Below are 16,139 nucleotides of genomic sequence, written 5' to 3'. Positions count from 1 at the left end.
AATCTTTGAAGTGCTTAAGGGCCTCTAAAGGTCTTAATTCGATCCTGCATATACAAGTCCCTTTAATATTACAATCCCGGGCGCATTTATGTACTGCGTGCGCCCTGTGAAAAGTACCCACTTATATATTTATGCGGACCATTATCACTCCTCCCCAACACTGACGCATCGTTCCCTCTGCCTTGAACTCATTGTCAGTCTCTCTAGTTCCAGTCGTTCGTTGTTGTTGTTATGTACCGGTCCACCAGCATTAATTAGATCTCCGTGCTGTAGCGCTATTGCAGGCGCCATTTGACTCCGTAAATAATTGATAACACGGCTTACGGCCTCGCCGGCCGTGTAGTACGGACGTGAACACGGGGCGGAGATAAAAGTGCAACGCACTCGGTGGCTTTAAACGATCGTGCATCATTTCGGGGCGATAAATATTTCTCTCAGCGTTGCATCTCGAAAAGCAGGCTGTATCGGTCGTGGGTATCGGCCAGTGATTTATCATCGATTAAACCGACGTAATGCGCCATTGTTACCGAAACGTGCAGTCAGATAGCAGCGTATATGAGGTTGCATCGGGTCGAGCGGCGTCCCGGTATTGAGTCGCAATCAGCCGTGCAGCTAGAACTCGGATATCAGCGGGCAAGGGCCAGAACGAGCTATAATACGCGCATTATCATTACGATCGGGGGAATTCGATTGACCGTCTCTTAACGGCAAGCCAAGGATCGTGTGCGCTGCATCGTAATCCATTCGCGGGGGCGATCGATTAACTGCGAACAAAGCCGCGCGTTTCAAATATCAACTTCCACGTTGCTCCAGTCGCGAAGATAGTTTATGGACATCCGGAAGCATCTGCACGAGAATCTCGCTGACAATAGGAGTTTCTTTGCAAATAACCTTCAGATTTCCCAGTGTCAAGGTACCCAATAAATCTTTCCAGACTGTTTGTCCTTATCCATCCCTTTTATCACGCGCCTTCTGCTATCGGAAAGGATGCCTCGAGTTCCAGCTGAAAAATCGCCAAAATGCACTCGGACTCGGGGAAAAGGGGACGCTGGGATCGACGTGGCAAGAAGACGAAAGTCGAATCGAATGTTTTCGAAGGGCACGAGGTGTGACAACGGGACGATCACGTGCTCGAAGATGTGCACGTGCACATATGCGCACAGTCGGCGGAGGTGAATGCTTGCAAGCTCACGTTGGTCTGCGTACGTACGTGCAGAGGGACGATATAGGGGAATCGAGTCCGTAAATCTCGGCCAGTCGTCCCTGGAGAACCATGTCTCAGTCACAGCGCGCGATTGCGCGAGTTAAAGGGTTTCGACCTCCGCAACGTAGGTACACACCGTCCCGGTACCTACGCCCGTGTCTGTGTGCTGGTACGAAGTGTCTGGAACCTTGGGTCTCGTTAAATGTGACTGTGATTCTGAAAGATTGCCTGCACGTTCGAAACCAAACGTTTTGACTGAATTGTAAATACAGTATCGTTCGTGGCCTCGCGTTCGTCGTTCTTTCGCAGGAACGTTGAAATTTGAAACTACTAACGTGCTGGATAACTATGCCTGGGATGGATCGTAACTATCCGGGCAGTTTCTGAATTCTTTCACCCTAATTCTAACATCGAAGTGGCTCGTGCAACGGTTTCGATGGACATGCATTGCGGAACTATCCTACCAATTCCTGCAGCCAGTTCTTTCGATAGACGTAGCTGGCTTGGATATTTGGAGCTCTAATGAATTCAATAACAACGAACTATTTAAACGGCCCAGGATGTGGAAGGAATCTCTCGTGAAATCAGAATTTTCGAGCACGGTTAGGGGCGAGTATCCCTTCTCTGTTGCGTAAAACGTCTGCCCTGGAGTCGAAGCAGAATTTTAACTATTCAAAACCAATTCACTGAGCGAAATAACCGGTGGAAGCTAGTCGCCCAACTGGAAGAGCGAGCGAGTGTCGAAACAAGTAGTATAAACCAGCACGTAGTACGACGAGCGACGTGTCGCAAGGTTTCGCGGGTCAAGTAGTGCGAACCAGTGCGTACCCAAGCAAGTGGTGTAGGATGGAATGCAGTCAGCCAAGTAGAACACGCGACGAGAGCTGAACAGTGAAAATTCACTGTTCATTTTGGAATCTTGTTACTTTTAGCTCATCTACTGTCACTGTAAATAATTCTCTGCAACAATCAATTCAGTATCTCCACCCAATCGAAACAATGCATCCAATACAGCACACAGTCGTGCTTTTGAACGGTCGGCGGTACTGTTTCCAATGTAAGGTAATTAAAAATCGTCGAACGGTAGCGTCCACAAAAATAAATGAAAGTATCCATGAAATGCCAACGCCGGTCGCTGAAGCGGGTCAATATTGAAACTGACCGCGCGAAAGGCAAGCGCACATCCAACTGCATTTGATAAAATTTAGCTACCGCGCCGAGGACGATGATTCTTCCCGAATCACTCGAAAGCCTATTTCGACCAATGGAGGTGAAAAATGAAGAATGACGTAACACGATTTGCAAAAGCGCGGTGGGGGCGCGCGAGGTTCACAGTAGGGTGGAGAGATCTCGATAAACGGCAGACCACGAGACTCGGCTCGGTTGATTAATTCATACCTCCCATTTTCAGTGGCGACCCATTTAGCGTTTATCTCCTTTTGTTTAATCCGCGGACTGGTGCACGGGCATTTTTACTTCATCAGATATCGAATCCATTAACCATGGATGCGGGAGCTTCGATTATACATTTTCCCAAATCGAAGAAAGAGGGTTTCGTTTCTTTCCTTCGTGTATAATCCAGAAGCCGCGTTCACGTTGTGGAAAATAATTTTTTTTGCGGTCCTAGAAGTCACGACTATCAATCACCCTTCTTCTTAGCATCGTGATTCTTCATGAAAGGGAGCTGGATTCGAGAACTCGAATGTCAGTGCTCAGGAGTTATTAAAAAATACTGTTAAATGCGTCGTTTCCTTCGACCAGCAATTGATCTCTCCATCCATGAAAGGCAGGCTTTAAATACGAAGGTCTAGAAGCGAAATGAAGGATCGAAGAAGTGGAAAAGTGGGCCAGTTAAACAAACGGGGCGTTTGCTTTTCATTATAACTTGCATGGGATTACCGTTCGTCCCGCTTATTTACAGCAAACGGGTTTAAATAATACGTAAATTGGCCGTCGGTCCTGCTAATATGACGGGCTAATTTTAATCCTCCCTTGGCCCCTCCACGAGCCACGCAGGCATCGACTTTTCGCTCATAATGCAACCGGTGCTACTGACCGGTTTTGTAAAATATTATAAAGTGTTATCGCTCGTTGTTATGCCACGCATTACGCGGTTACCGTGCCCTCTGTCCGATACATCGAATGCGATAGGTACACAGGATTGCCGGACTAGCAGACAGATATTTCAGCGACTCGATTTACTGTCGCGCATTAAATCCTTTCACTGGAGCGGCTCGACGTTCACAAAAAGTGAACCGATGGAATTACAGCGACAAGGGATATTCGACTTTTCTCTGTTCATTATCTGCTCGACATCTACTGCGTCTCGTCTATTCTCCATGTATATTCATAAAACAATAACAGTGCTCTGGACAGATTTATAAATTGCTAAAAAAATTCTTGATTAAATAAAGTGATTAAATTCTTGATAAAAATTCTAGATTACCGTTTGACCCAATGCTCTCCAAGATCAAAGTACTCAAAAGATACATATTCATGAGTCAAAGGAGATACCCAACGAAGTACACACGAAGTATCCAGTCTACTCCCTTGTGCGCGAGATCCGGATAATTACCCAAGCACCGAGTCACGCGTCCGAGGTATCAAGCCTTCTCACCCTGCGCGTCCAATTTCTCGGGAAAACCGGATGGTAAGATGGCTCCTATCCAATTTGTCTCTCCCGCGCAGCGAGGGCGCGGAGGTCGTTGCAAACGGAGGGGCCAGGAGTGGTTGAGAGAGGCGCGAAAGTTCTGGGCGCGAGTGGAACTGCTATCGTAACAAAATGATCGCCGTCAGCTTGCCCCGCGACCAAAGACGGAGCATTAGTCTGGCTTCGTGCAAGCTGAAAGACCGCTGCACGGCTTCCCGCGTTCTTTGCCTGCGCCTCTTTGACTCCGTGGCCCTTTGTCGGCGTGCATCTCGACGGAAGGAAGTGGACAGAGACGAAAGCTGAAGCGGTATAAGTATGAGACGAGGGGAACGACGCCGGGTGGAAACACGGGGCAAGAGGGAAAGGATGGGAGTGAAGGGGAAACAGGAAGAAACCACCGTGGGTGGCTAGCAGAGGGGGGTCCGCGGGCCACGGAAAGCGGCAAAGAAGAAAAGATTGCCGCCCGAGAAGGGAGTTGCTACGGGTTTGGCTTCGTCCCACGGAAAGCAATTTCTTAACGTAACCTTATCTTTGTCCGCGGGTGTAGCTTGCACGCCACGTACAGGCCCGCGCAAAGACGCGTATGTGCCGCGCACACAAAGCTGCCCGGCCACGTTTCGCGGGGAGAAACTAGAAATATCTGAACCGCAGAGGCCGGGAATAGTAAAACCGTGGGCCGGGATCTCCGGCGTCCCTGACATTCTCACGTGCGCCCCGTAACTCTTTCGGTCGCTTTCGCTGCATTTCCTCGGGAATCCGCGCCATTACGCAACGCGCGTCCGGTTTCCCCGCAAATCGACACCGCCACGAGACGCCTCGAAAACACCTGGCGTCAGGTGCACTCGTCGATACGCGTGCTGGCTCGAGTTTCGTTCGCTCCGGGGGTGTTATAGTCTCGCGTTAATCTCCAGTCTGTTCGTTCAAAGTGTTTATTTACTTCTCCGTAGTTGAGTGTGGATCAGTCGAGAGATATTACAAAGAGATCGTATGCAACGAAGGCGTTTCATTGCGACTATCTGCGACTTCGCCCAAGCAGACAGCAGAGAAAACTACGTCTGGATTTTCCTCGCCACGCTATCGACCGAGGTGTTCGCTGAAATTTCGCGGCTGATATTAGCGAGCCGCCCGATAACGGTTGCTAGTGTAAGGTGGTTTCAAGAGGGGTCAGAAAAAACCGTAAAAACCGAGCCCTCCCACATTTATACCACGTGAACCGACGATTCTCCCCTTTCTTCCTATCTCCATTCCTTTCTCTCGCTCTGCCACCCTGGATCTCTGATTCTCTTTCTCCCCATCCTACTGACTGTGCACGCTTTTTTCCACGTGTAATTTATCGGCCAGACTCGTTTTTTTTTTCCTCCGACGGCTGCGTTCCTTTACCCTTCGTCCCCGGCTGCCTCGCCCTCCCGTGACCCTCGCTTGCATTCACACCACCGCGACGGAGCGGTGGGAGGTGAATGGAACAGGAGGACGCAGCGATTTATAGTAACTGCACCCGCTGTCGTAGAATATTTTTCGGCGGAATTTCTACTCTACCTTTTTCATCCAGTCGTCTTTATGGAACGCCACGCGTTTCCCCTCCATTCAACGAACCCCTCCGGAGCGTGCCATAAAACATAAATGGAACTTTCACCGTTCGAAATAACGATATACCCTGTACTCCTCTGCATCTGATTGCTGGCGCCACTTGTTCCGCGTTTATTCTCCCTTTCCCAGCGCGTCCAGTGGCTTCCGTTTCGACAGAAATTCATTAATTGCGTTCCTTGAAACGTTTACAAATAACAACTCCAAGCCGTAACTCCTAAATGTGTATTTACTCTCTGCGCATTAGCTTACACTAATTTCGCGATACTTAATAACCAATACTATTCACAGCAGACGAGTGTAATCGTAACTTTCAGAGCAGCGCATCCTCCACGGACTCATCGCTGAATATCGTCCCTTATCTGGCTGAAGTGTGTTTCATTTTATCTCGACGCTGCACAGTGGGACGGATCGACGTTTAGGTAGGCATTCAGTTCATTTCTTACATATTTCAACATTTAATTATTATAATCTAAGATTACAGGTAATATATTGTATAATAAATACAATAATCATTTTTTTTCTTGTCGCTTTTTTTAATAATGGGACTTCAAGATTCCCTTCATGTTGATTTTCATATATATACATCCATATATATGGATCGGGGCTTATTAATAAATTATTTAGAACATCTTGATTTGTCATTTTCGGCTGCTCTTTTTGCGTATAATTCGCAGTAGTTTTTAAAATCATTATTTCGGGCGTTCTGGGCTTCCTCAGTTAAATATTCTAAAAAAAAATTATTTTATCTACTAAAATTTAGTATATTTCTCCTGACTTGCACCTGCGTTTGTGCAAAAAAAAATCAATTTTCAAAGGGTCGGATGCGGTCGGATATGAATAATTGAATTTTGTGAAATTGAATCTATACAGAATTATGAGGTATGCTTGAATTTGCGGACAAATACGAACAATTCTTTTAATTTAGAAAAATACGAAAATGGTAACAAAAAATCTTAATTTGGCAATAGAATATAAGTGTTTATATTTTTCAATACAAGAAAAAGACTAACTAAAACTATTCCAATGTGTAAAAGCTGATCATTTTCTAAAAATGGAAATCTAAATTTTTTTTGGAATATTTAACTGAGGAAGCCCAGAACGCCCGAAATAATGATTTTAAAAACTACTGCGAATTATACGCAAAAGGAGCAGCCGAAAAATGACAAATCAAGATGTTCTACATAATTTATTAATAAGCCCCGATCCATATATATGGATGTATATATATGAAAATCAACATGAAGGGAATCTTGAAGTCCCATTATTAAAAAGAGCGACGAGAAAAAAAATGATTATTGTATTTATTATACAATATATTACCTGTAATCTTAGATTATAATCATTAAATGATGAAATATGTAAGAAATGAACTGAATGCCTACCTAAACGTCGATCCGTCCCACTGTGCGGTGGGGTGACACACGACCGAGGATGAATTTATTTAAAAGTAGACGCTCGAACCCCAGGTATTCCGACGCGCGATTTTAAAGTTGAATTGTAAGAGAAGGCCGCGTCCGCGCCAGCGTACCGAGGAATGTGGACGTTCTACAGGAACGCACGCCAACGATCTCTGTAATGCGACTGATGCATATCGCGCCGCGATGCACCCTCGGGGGACAGAAGAAAATAGCGTATCAGTGAGACCTTTCAGCGAACGAGAGAGCCGCAACGCTGCGTGGGCCTTCGCCCCGCGCAATGCGTCTCGTGGACAGAAAGAACGGATGAAATCTCAAAATGCGACGGTGCGCGCAGACAATTCTTCCGCTTCGAGATACATTCCCGGTGAATCCTCTGGCAACCGTGACGCGCGAAACGCTCAAACGATTCCGGGGTAACATTTCGATTAGCATGCATCATAGTGTAGCGAGACAATCGCGTTGTATCCTGTATCCAAACGTTTCTCGTTAATATCGCGCGTGCACAGTGCATTGCAGTGAGTTGGTTGCAGATTATAGTTTGTATTATCCAATGACGTTTCGAATTACATGATAGTCTCTTGAAGTTGAAACGAATGTTTTAGTAGACTTGGACAGCTCTTATTTTCGAAATAAAACTAAGATAATTTGTGTATCGCCGTGTGCGGGGGAACATAGCATCTGTTTTAGGGGACTCGAGGCGCGTCTGACCATATACAACCTTCTATCACTGAAGCTCTCTGTCCCACCAGTTTCTCTCAAGTAAGAAGACTCCTTACATATGCACAGGCGACTGGAATGTGTCGAAACACTCGAAACCTACTTGTTGTTGTCTCTATCCCCTCTACGGTTTATGCGGAATAACGGCTCGGTAACGTTTCAAGTATCACTGATGCCCGGTAACGAATGTCCGGTATTAAGTGCCGTCCGGAGTGAAGGGAACTCACTCTACTTATTACATTGAAAATTGTATTCAATACTAATTCTATATTTCTGAATAATATTATATTAAGTACCGTACGTATATTACTCAAAGTATTGAGTAATTCTCAAATTGAACCACTTCTCAACTTTCCAAAGAAATACAGGTAAATTCCTTTTTCGTGTACCCTAAGAGCTCCCTTTGTGCGATTAAATTTCAACGAATATCATGAATATATCCCTGAAAGATTCCTCATAACACAGTCACTGAAACATACCGTACGTAACACCAGGAAAGTATTATTTGAAGAGGGGAAAGGAGGAAGAAATAGAGCCTCGTTACAGCGCTGTATTATTTATCCGAATTATACGGATCTCCTTATCGCCCCCGCGGAACGCAAGCGGAAATACGGGCGCGACGAGAGACTCGATAAAAATTATTCGCGGGAAAGCCATTCGTAAATGGAATAAATTTCGCGGCGCCGTGGAGCATCTCGAGAGCCACAAAACGCAGAGATATATTCGCGAGGCTTTCCTTGGCAACGGGGATGCACTCGAAGCGCGAAGCATCTGAAAATGTTCGAATGATTCTGTGCAAACACTCCAGCCAGTTCGATGGCGGATATTCTATCGTTATGCGAAAGTGTAGGTGTATCTGGCTGACGGATACGCCGGCTGATACTCGTGCAAGTAACAGTTATGTATAGTTGGATGAAAATGCAATGGCCACTTGAGCCCGCTATTTCCATCATTCCCATTATTCCCTGACAGCAATAACTGCGTATGTAATTCTCAGACTCTCTTATTTATCTCCATTATCGATATATACCAATAAATAGAAAAGATGGATGGTCCACTTCTAAGCGACGCACTGTGTAACGAGTGTATAGGGAAAAAAATCAAAAATCAATTTTCCATTAAGTTACAGTTATTTACATGTAATTGATATGTTAATCATATTTATACGCAAAACAATTAATTTTTAACATAAAGTAATTCAGTAAAATATATATTTTTGAACATAATAAAAGTAAAACAAATAAAATATATATATTTTTAAATACATTTAAACACAAATTAATAACAAACATATGAAACAATTATAAATAAATAAAATTATTTTTTTAAATAATTCGTATTGATAGTAAACTTTAAATTATTCATTCTTACTATACATCTTCGTCTCTGTCAGTTGAATCTGAAGGAATTCAAAACTCAGTGTCTTTTAAAAATAAATATTCTAGCACAAATTTGTCTAGTTTTTTCGTTTCATTATGTGTATTTTTTCTTATGTGGGAGCACTCGGGAGCAGATACAATTTATACCAAATTAAAGGCCATAAAAAGAAGTAATTGTAGTAAAAAAATGAAAGAACCGATATGTTCCTTTTTTTTAAGCCTCTCCAGAATTAGAAAATGCCACAAAAATATTAATAATTTGAGCCACTGGCACGTCTCCATATCTTTAAATACAAGAATTTTTAATTAATAAAACGAAAGAAGGATATATTTTGCTTATTTTAAAAAAAAAGAACTTATAAATACAACAAAAATGCAGTGCATACATAAGCATACAACCTTAAATCCGTTATTTTTTTTATGTCGGAGGAGTGTTTACTATCAATTCCATGAAATGAAATACAAAATTTGAAAACTCGAATTTTTGCTTTTTGAACACGTGCCGCGACACTGTGCGGCGCGAGAGAAAGAAGCATCGAGCTACAGAGCAGAGCAGACCGGAATTTAAACGACGAGGGTTTGTCCCCCGATCGAGGGTTCCGAAGAAGCAAATTCGCTGGATTTCGGTGATCAGCCCGCGGAACCAGCGCCGTTTCCAATTACTCTGATCGTGTGCACGACATTTCCGGGGCCTGATTTACGCGGAATTCAAAACTAATTGGCCAGGGCGCACCGTTGTCATCGAAACATCTGACGTTGCCACGAAGTAACGGCGAGCGAAGTATCCGGAATATTCCCAATTTCCGCATAACCGTATTCAATATCCGGATGTTCAAACTTCGGATAGCCGCAGTGCGCATTGCCGAAACGATCGTATCGGTGAACTATTCAAATAATGGTAACTGTACCTAACGTCCGCCCTCGTCCTTTCCCGCCGACACCCTCGCCCCCTCCCTCGCGCCCAACTTCGGTAATAATTGATAATCGACAGTCGCTGCGCTACAAATTTCACGCAGGCATTCCGCGGCCCCGTCGAAACGTGTAAAGTAATTTCCGCGTCTGTTAAGGCGACCCGACGCGGCCGCGTTCCCCGCCAACTGTTTTACACCTCGGGACGTCGGAAATTCTGGAAATTGCCCGTCACATTTCATCTGTCATGATCTATGGAGTTAAGTGACAAGGGAGTCGCGATCGTTCCCGGTAAATCGCTGATTACCCGATGAATGTGCTTCTGCAGAAATTGTTGCTCGAAGTGGGCGAGGAAAGCTGTGTACTCCGGTAACGTTAATTTCAGAGAGAATTTAAGTCTAGATGAGATATAAAAGCGGGGGAACGGTATTGGCAAAATTGCGTAATATCCACCGCGTCTGCCGCGGAGAAAGCGGATTGCATGAAATGGAAGGTTGAATTCCTGACGGGGCAGAGTGTAATTATAAAATAATTAAGCTGTACTTCATCGAATGTTTTCATTTAATGTACGTTATAAGCTCGTTACGCGTACACGGAGATGCAACTCTCGCGGAAGAATCTGCTGTTTGAAAGGTTCGTCAAAAAACGTTAAATCATCCCCCCCGCCACTGTCAATAATTTTCAAAGCGGTGCTCCCGTTTCGTGTCAGACAGTGACTATTATTCATCGCGGAAACGTTACGTCATCCACTGGTACTCCCGCAAATCTTTCTGAAATAATAGAATACTAAAGCACCCATTATAATTTCTGTTCGCGTTTGCTCGACCTATTTTCCTGAACTGTTAATTAACGAAGCCATTGTGGAGGGGTAGTAATTATAGCGGACAAGAAGACGTACCTCCTACAAATATGAACCTTCCTCTTTCCCCTGGCAGTTCGTTTATAACTAACGAATTAACTTCTCATGTATTTCTCCGCGCTTTAACAGGACCCTACTCCAAATTAACGGAGACCGTACGGTCTGTACAACTAATACATCCCCTCGCCGCACTCACCTCGGTTACACTGTCACAGTGATAGCAAAATGCGAGGGGCATTGCCAACAAGAGTCCAGAACAAAACCCGTGCCCAGTATCGGTACACATAGGATATTTGCAACAATGGCGAACACGGGCGGGGAATTGGGAAACAGTCCTCGCATAACGTGTTTGACAGAATGATTTGCGCCGGTGTTTTGTAAACGCGCGTGGCTTTTCAGGTTACCGAAAGATTATAATCAAAACGCAGCGGCGAAACAGGGCGATGAATGCTCTTTCACTTTCCCAAAAGTTGCAATGGAATTCTGATTTATGAAAGAACCTTTGATAGCGTTTGCATTAAATATTTTCTATTTAGCAGCGTGCCAGCTACGATTACAGGAGCGATAGTGGAATCCACCGTGAACCAAGCAACACAGCTTTACTTTTAATTAAAAGTATTGCCTACGGGGGAGGTTTTGGTGATTGAAACCCTAAAAGACTTCAAACGGCTGTACACTGGGCTCAAACGATTGTGGCCGATCGAGATTCGATTGTGGGGTAGCTTACCATGGTCGGTCTTTTTTCTTGTCGCTAACATTCTACAGTATTTCATGAACATGGTTTAGGACACGTAAGGTGGCCAATATATGTACGAACGAGATATCGCGCTTCTACGGAAATTTGATGAGTGATATCTCTTAGCGAGGAGCATAAAATTATTCTGATTTTTCTCGAGTTCATTGCAATAAAAATTATTTTACATTTGTTCTTGGCATCATTTACGCTACAGCATCGAACACAGCAGACCGCGAAGATTTATATAATTATGATAACGCAGATGTGGTCGCAGTGATGTTTCCCTCGCGAAATAGAAGTGTTCTAGACGGGAACCTGTGGCTTGGCAGTGCCCTAAACCATGTTCGTGAAATACTGTAGAATGTTAGCGATAAAAAAGGCTAAAACATGGTAAGCTATCCCACAATCAAATCTCCATCGGCCACAATCGTTTGAACCGTACCCAGCTCTATATACAAAGTCCACGCATTTTTAATATATAACGATCTTTCCAAGGAATGAACAAGGGAAAAACACCACGAAACGTATACCCAAGTAGTCAACGGTCGTTCGCACGACGACAGGAGTTTCGCGATCCGCGATATAGCAGTGCTTTACGTACGTAATTCCGAGTATTTATGCGCGACCATTGTTGTATCTCACCTGGTGAAAAATTGCCAGCCTGGCGATAGGAGCAGCGTCGGGCGAAATGAGCGCGATCAAGCGTAGGGAAAAATTGCTCGCAAGAATGGGCCGTTCAATTAACCCGGCGAGGTTCTCGATGCGAGCGCGATGGCGTGATCGTTCGAATCGCAATTTCGAGATCTGCCAGGCGCTGCGCTCCCTCTGGTAATTGAGTCGTGGGCCCGCCTGAAAGACACGAGCCCTCGTGTCCGTCATCGTCTGGGATAACGCGTTCTTAAATATCGCGTGATCGCCAATTTGCATCGCCTAGCCGTGAAAGCGCGAAGCATTTACGATTCCTCGCTTCTTCGTGCCAGTTCTCCCCGATTGCTTCAGGGGTAAGATTCCGCGCGGGGGCTTGCCTAGCTTATAATGTTATCGTCGCTTTCGCGAGGCGTCAAGCGCGATAAGCTTTGCCATTTTTGGGAGAAAGTCTAGATTACAAAGAGCGTGCACCGGTAAGCGGCGAGGGGTTGGTAAGAAGCCACGGTAACGAAGAAATGGAAGTGAGTACTCACCCTCGATAATGGGACGCTGCGGCTTGTAGGACATGTCTAGAAAGAGAAAAGGATTGATATTAGCGAGATTAGTCACATCTGCATCTGGCTCGTTAAGAATTGTTTAATGAAGGAAACATGGTAAAGCTTTTCCACCACCTGTCAAGCTTCTTTACATAAACACTCGGCATTCAGAGCGGAGCAATAAGTTCCTAGTGTGAGTGAAATGAAAATAGTAAGGCTTGCTGACAAGTTCGCTAACCCGCGATTTCGTTTTCCCCCCTTGCATACTAATTACGTTCTACTTCCAGCGTCCCCACAAAGTAAACAACAGGTTGCTCAGCTAGGGCCAGAATACATGTGACCTGGTTCCTCAATTTTCTGTTCCAGCTGCGAATCTCTGTGCCACGGTACAGTTAACGTAAGACACTTCGTCCTTCGGGATGCTGCAGGAATATTCGTCCTTCGAGCAAACTTCGCGCGTCGAAGAAGTTAGAGGGGCAATTGAAATATCTCCTGACAAAATCAAACAACCACTTCCCCCGGAGAAAACTTCCGCCGACTTGGTCGCGGCCTGTAAAACAACCGTAATCAACGTCCAAAGTGTTAATCAGCCCGATCCGAGGTTTCTCGAACAACGGCCCTGGAGGAAGGAAGACTCGCGCGGATCAAGGCTAAGGCGGAAGGACGGGGCAATTTCGAGGAGCAAATAACAGGGAGATCCAGGGTCCCTCGTTTAGTTGCGCAACAACATCCTAGGCACTCTGACGTTCCTCATGAAACTTTTAATTATCCTTCCCTGCCCGCCCTTTAATGAAGAGGACCCTCCCCCCGCGCACGTATGACGTTGAAAATAATTACAAGCTTCTGGATGAATTCTGGAGCGTGCCGAAGGGCGCCCGTTCTACGACGACCAAGCTTATCTCGTTGCTTCAACGCTGCTCCGTATCGCGGGTATCATAATCGTGTAACGAGCAACCCGATGAAAATTTTTCCTACCTTCGCCGGCTCTGTTCTACGTACAGCCTATCGCAAGAAAGGGAAACTAACTTCCTTTCTATTCCACGTTCGATTCAGAGGGAGGCGCATCGATGTATCTTCAGTAAAAATACAACCATAGGAAGATGAAACTTAAAGAGTGTTTGTCTCTAATCTCCTCAATCTTGGCGTAATATGGAACTATATTATGACCTCAGTTCCTGTATACTCTCCTCGATAAACAAGGGTGCGCTTTTATGTAGCCGACTGTACCCCAGGCGACTTAATATTTATCCTGCTTGAAGTTTATCCCCAATACGAAGCCCCTGCAGAGTTACGGGGCACAAGAAAAAGCGCGAGCGCGCGGAAGCGTGTATTTTAGGGCGGATGGAGCGTTATTGCGGGACGGTAGCCGCGCAACCGTGCCGCGAACGCTGTCAGCGTTGATATGAATTGCAACTAACGTCGGTGGACGTAACGCAATAATTCTTGCAATTAAATATACGTTACGGGGCCAGGAGGATTTTTTAAGCGTCGCAGTTTTGTTCCTCCCACCCGCCCCTCCGACGCTGGAATATATTAACGCAGAAATATCGCCCGTTCGCCGGAGTAATTCATCACGCATATGCATTTACGGTAATCTACACTCGTACGCGCGCCGGAAAAAACGGGCCCTCCAGGGGAACAAATGTATTTTAAATCTGCAGCGTACTGCCCGTACGGGAGGAAGGGGGATAATGCAAAAATCGATGGAATGGAAATGCCGTTTTTAAATTCTGCAGGGAGACCCTGATTGCAACGAACGAAGAGTCACGGGAAAATATGGTGCTCGGCGAATGCACTGAAGGGGGGTGTCTGGCGCGGTAGACGAGTATTTATGAAAGAAATTGAAGGGTGAAGGTTGCCATTAAGTAGGGTGTTGAATGGATTCTAGGTCTTGGCCACGAAATAGGTGCTATGAATGGTGCAACTTCTGTTCCGTATCCGTGGACTATGAATACGACACGCCACATGAAGATTAAAGTTTTATGTCGTTCTGTGGAGCCACAAACAAGGGAAGATCCCGAACACGAAAATTCAAAAAATTCTGAAACTTTGTGGATACGTAGGGAATTTCCTCCTGATTACAACGCAATTTTTTTTGCTGCCTAAAATCAAATTAACGGGGTGAAATTAACCCCTGAAGATTCGGCTGTTTTTCGATTTTATTTTCTAACTCGCAATCTGTAAGATATAGAAAAGAAATTTCAAGACAAAAGTTACTTCTTTTAATTAGATCTATCAAATGGTAAAAGTTGTATCAATTGTTTAAACAATTAGAAAAAAAGTTATAAAAAATATTAATGTTTTCTAAAATTCGTTGTTTCACGTGAAATTTGAACTGGATGTTTAAATAATTATGAAACAGCATAATCCATATTTTTTTTCATACAATTTCAACCTTTGTTGTATTGCGGAAATATGCTCCTCGACAATCGAATAACTTTTGCATCCCATTGTAACGTACCTTAAAATCGAAAAATAGCCGAATCTTCAGGGGTAATTTCACCCCCTTAATGTGATTTTGGGCAGGAAAAAAATTGCGTTGTAATCAGGAGAAATCTCTACATATCCACAAAGTTCCAGAATTTTTTTAATTTTCGGGTTCGGGATCTTCCCTTATAAGTAGTAAATAAGCACTGTTGGTGGAGATAATAGAAACAAGTGATAGTTAAGGGGGGACACCACTGTGACGAAAAATAAGCCGTTTTTTTAAGATTTTTGTCGGGGATAATTTACAGTAAAATTTACATAAATTAGGAGACATTGCTAGGAGACTAGTAACGGCGAAGGCACCAAGTAGTAAAGATTTAGCAGTACAGAGTCATTTAGTCGTTATGACGTAGAGTTGTTTGTCATTTTAATTTTAAACGTGTCAGTTGTTAAATTAAGACTTACCTTCTTCCTACAGAAACTTGCACATCGCTCCACTACTCCCTTATAATTGTATTTTTCTAGGAAATTTCACGAGGTATCCGGGACCGAGACGCGCGTTTCGGAAATTACTCGTTGCAATGGCGACGTAATTACGTCGCCGCGGCGATTCATAAGGACCCCCCAGTGCAATTTCGCATCGTTGCACGGTCTCTTGCGCTCGTTCGATAACGGTCAAATTTTATCCACCCGCCCTCGGGAAAACGGGATTTCATTACCTCCCCGAAATTGTTTCTTAATTAGACTCGTTCATCTGCTTTCCCGCGCCTCGCGGAATCTAACCTTTGGCCCGTGATTGCCGTTCGATGAACGGCGTTCCCAAACCAGCGGGAGTAGCCTCATCTTTTGCTTGGCAAATTTTTAATAACCAGGTCCGTTCCAAGTCGAATCTGCAGCAAAGACTGTACTCGCAAAACCAGCAATTACAGATTTTCTAGACCTCGACGAGCGAGTGCATCAACGTTTTGTCTGTGCACGATGGCTCTGAGTTATATAATTATTTATTGAAAGCTATCCCAGAAAATATAAATACCATTTTATAAGATATGCTGAAAGATTCTTTGCAACC

The 16,139-nt window shown here is 44.5% G+C and overlaps 1 protein-coding gene across 4 annotated transcripts in view; it reads right to left on the bottom strand.

Moving 5' to 3' along the window:
• LOC143378950 (agrin) overlaps positions 1-16,139 on the bottom strand; it is a 379,111-nt gene that overhangs the window by 281,085 nt on the left and 81,887 nt on the right. For all 4 annotated transcript variants that reach the window (XM_076831106.1, XM_076831108.1, XM_076831109.1 and 1 more), the window contains exon 3: positions 12,641-12,676. In XM_076831106.1, coding sequence (XP_076687221.1) covers positions 12,641-12,676 — 36 coding nt within the window. The remainder of the gene's footprint in view (positions 1-12,640; positions 12,677-16,139) is intronic.

Source organism: Andrena cerasifolii, chromosome 2 (genome assembly GCF_050908995.1).
Source record: "Andrena cerasifolii isolate SP2316 chromosome 2, iyAndCera1_principal, whole genome shotgun sequence".
NCBI classification, from domain to species: Eukaryota; Metazoa; Arthropoda; class Insecta; order Hymenoptera; family Andrenidae; genus Andrena; species Andrena cerasifolii.
The sequence above is the reverse complement of the archived record's forward strand: the minus strand, read 5'-3'. Positions and strand labels throughout refer to the sequence as shown.